This window comes from Eurypyga helias, unplaced genomic scaffold, assembly GCF_000690775.1.
Source record: "Eurypyga helias isolate BGI_N326 unplaced genomic scaffold, ASM69077v1 scaffold39262, whole genome shotgun sequence".
Classification (NCBI taxonomy): domain Eukaryota; kingdom Metazoa; phylum Chordata; class Aves; order Eurypygiformes; family Eurypygidae; genus Eurypyga; species Eurypyga helias.
In genome coordinates, this window is record NW_010234714.1 from 1 (window position 1) to 1,874 (window position 1,874).

A 1,874-nucleotide genomic window follows, 5' to 3' on the forward strand; every position below is an offset into this window, starting at 1 on the left:
GAGGGAGCCAAGCGGCCGCAAACGGATCCTCCGCGGTCACCCCAAAACCTTTCCCCCAGCAGAGCCCAGCGGACGCGTCCTGCAGCCCGGGGCAGCGGGGGAAGTCAGGGCACGGGGCTGCAAGGAAGGGGAAGGCGGCAGCCACCGACCCACGCTAAGCTCAGGGAACGCGCACACGCGTTGGCTGAGCCGCTTTTCAATCCCAAACGGGTGTTTGGATGGAGCAGCGCTCCCAGCCCAGCAGAAAAAGTAGGATTTGGATGGCCCACGTCACCCGGGAACTCCCCACGGCCTCACCCCGAAGCTTTGGCAAAGTCTCCCCAGGTGTCGGCGGCAGACGGAGAAGCAGCGGGCTGCGGCCAGGACAAGAGGGAGTCTGTCGGCGGCCAGGGAAGTCGGAAAGAGAGAAAACACACATCAGGACTTATTTCCCGCTCTCATTCCCAGATTCCCTCTCCGTTTTCCCAACGCTGATGGATGAAACTGTCTCTAAAGAGCTTTACAGTCACTGCGGCGTGACCACGGACCTGTGATGGGGGTGCCCGGGAGCTGGGCGGGCGCAGAGAGCGAAGACGGACGCTCTCCAGAAGGACAAACCGGAGCAGATTTTCCCCCGGGAGGCGGTGGGAGCAAGCTCAGGGTCCCAGGAACTGTGGGACGTGGCCTGGTGTTCCCTGTTGCTCCTTCTTTTTTCTTCATGTTCTGAAAGAAGAGAGGGAAATTTGGGTGGTATCATGTTTAAATCCAGAACCGGAGCGTGACTCCTCCCAGCCATGGCTCACACAAAGTCAAATTGCTTCATTCTGGACAAAAAAGTGCCGTGCTGGCACATTCCACTGCTGGGGCAGCAAAAGGGGTCAAGCAGAGGATGGTTTTTACCAGCAAATCCCCACCACAAACCCACCGATGGGGTTCTGTAACAGGGGACCGTAACACAACCCCTCGGTAACGCACACAGCGTTACCACGCAGGGCTCAGCACCGGGCTTCCTCCTGCACAGGGATTTCAGGGAGAAGCTGCTGCTTCCTCTTGTGCCACCCACAGGAAAGGCTGGGTGCGGATTTAGCCGGAAAAGTCCCTCACCGCAATGTTGAGTTTGATGGTTTGTCCCTCCTTGAAGCCCAGATCCAGTTTTGGTCCCTGATCGGGGTTCTCGGCCTGCCTGGCCAGCTCGCTCTGCTGCCTCACCCACCTGCAGGAATTAAATAAACCAAAAAGGACACATCAACCACCAGCCCGAGGCTCCCCCAGACAAATCCTGCCCAAGATCACCCCCTGTGCCTGGCAGCAGCCCTTTAAAGGCGCTGGATGTGATCCCAGACCTTGCCTGCTGGAGCAACGGGCGACAGGCAGCACCCAGGGACCGATTCCCACCAGCAGAAGGAATCTTCCAGCCCACAGTGCAATCCTCCTGCCCCAAAACCCTCACTCCAGCAGCTGGAACAGCACCCCAGACTCTCAGGAACAGCTCCTTACTAGTGGCATGTGAAGAGAAGGAACGGAATTTGGGAATTTGCCCAATTTTGGACTAGATAGCCCAGTTTGAGACCCTGTTAACACAGACGGGGGAAGTATTTGAGAGCTGCCTGCACAAAGGCAGTGGAGAGGAAAGGGCGTTTCCACCTCTTCACACCAGGCTCGCCCGCTCGAGCGCGACAGGAGCTCACAGCTTCCTCTCCCCCACCGTTTCTGGCAGACACCTGCAAAAAATGTCGAGCTGAGAAGCCACAGGGAAGAGTCACGAACTCACTTAAAATGGTCTTGGAGAGCCACGTTGAAGTCAAAAGCATCCCCTCGGTCAACAAAGCCGACGCCGATGAAAGCCCGGCGGCCTGGGGAAGGAGGAAGAGTAAGGGCTGGAACCGCAAAGCAGC

The 1,874-nt window shown here is 58.0% G+C and overlaps 1 protein-coding gene across 1 annotated transcript in view; it reads right to left on the reverse strand.

Annotated features, from left to right (window-relative positions):
- Nucleotides 1–293: 293 nt before the first annotated feature.
- LOC104505820 (adaptin ear-binding coat-associated protein 2-like) overlaps nt 294–1,874 on the reverse strand; it is a gene marked incomplete at its 5' end in the record, with an annotated part of 2,260 nt that continues 679 nt past the window's right edge. Inside the window, 4 exons of the mRNA XM_010146535.1 lie at nt 294–376; nt 528–702; nt 1,084–1,192; nt 1,751–1,832. Of these exons, the coding sequence (XP_010144837.1) occupies nt 294–376; nt 528–702; nt 1,084–1,192; nt 1,751–1,832 (449 nt within the window). The remainder of the gene's footprint in view (nt 377–527; nt 703–1,083; nt 1,193–1,750; nt 1,833–1,874) is intronic.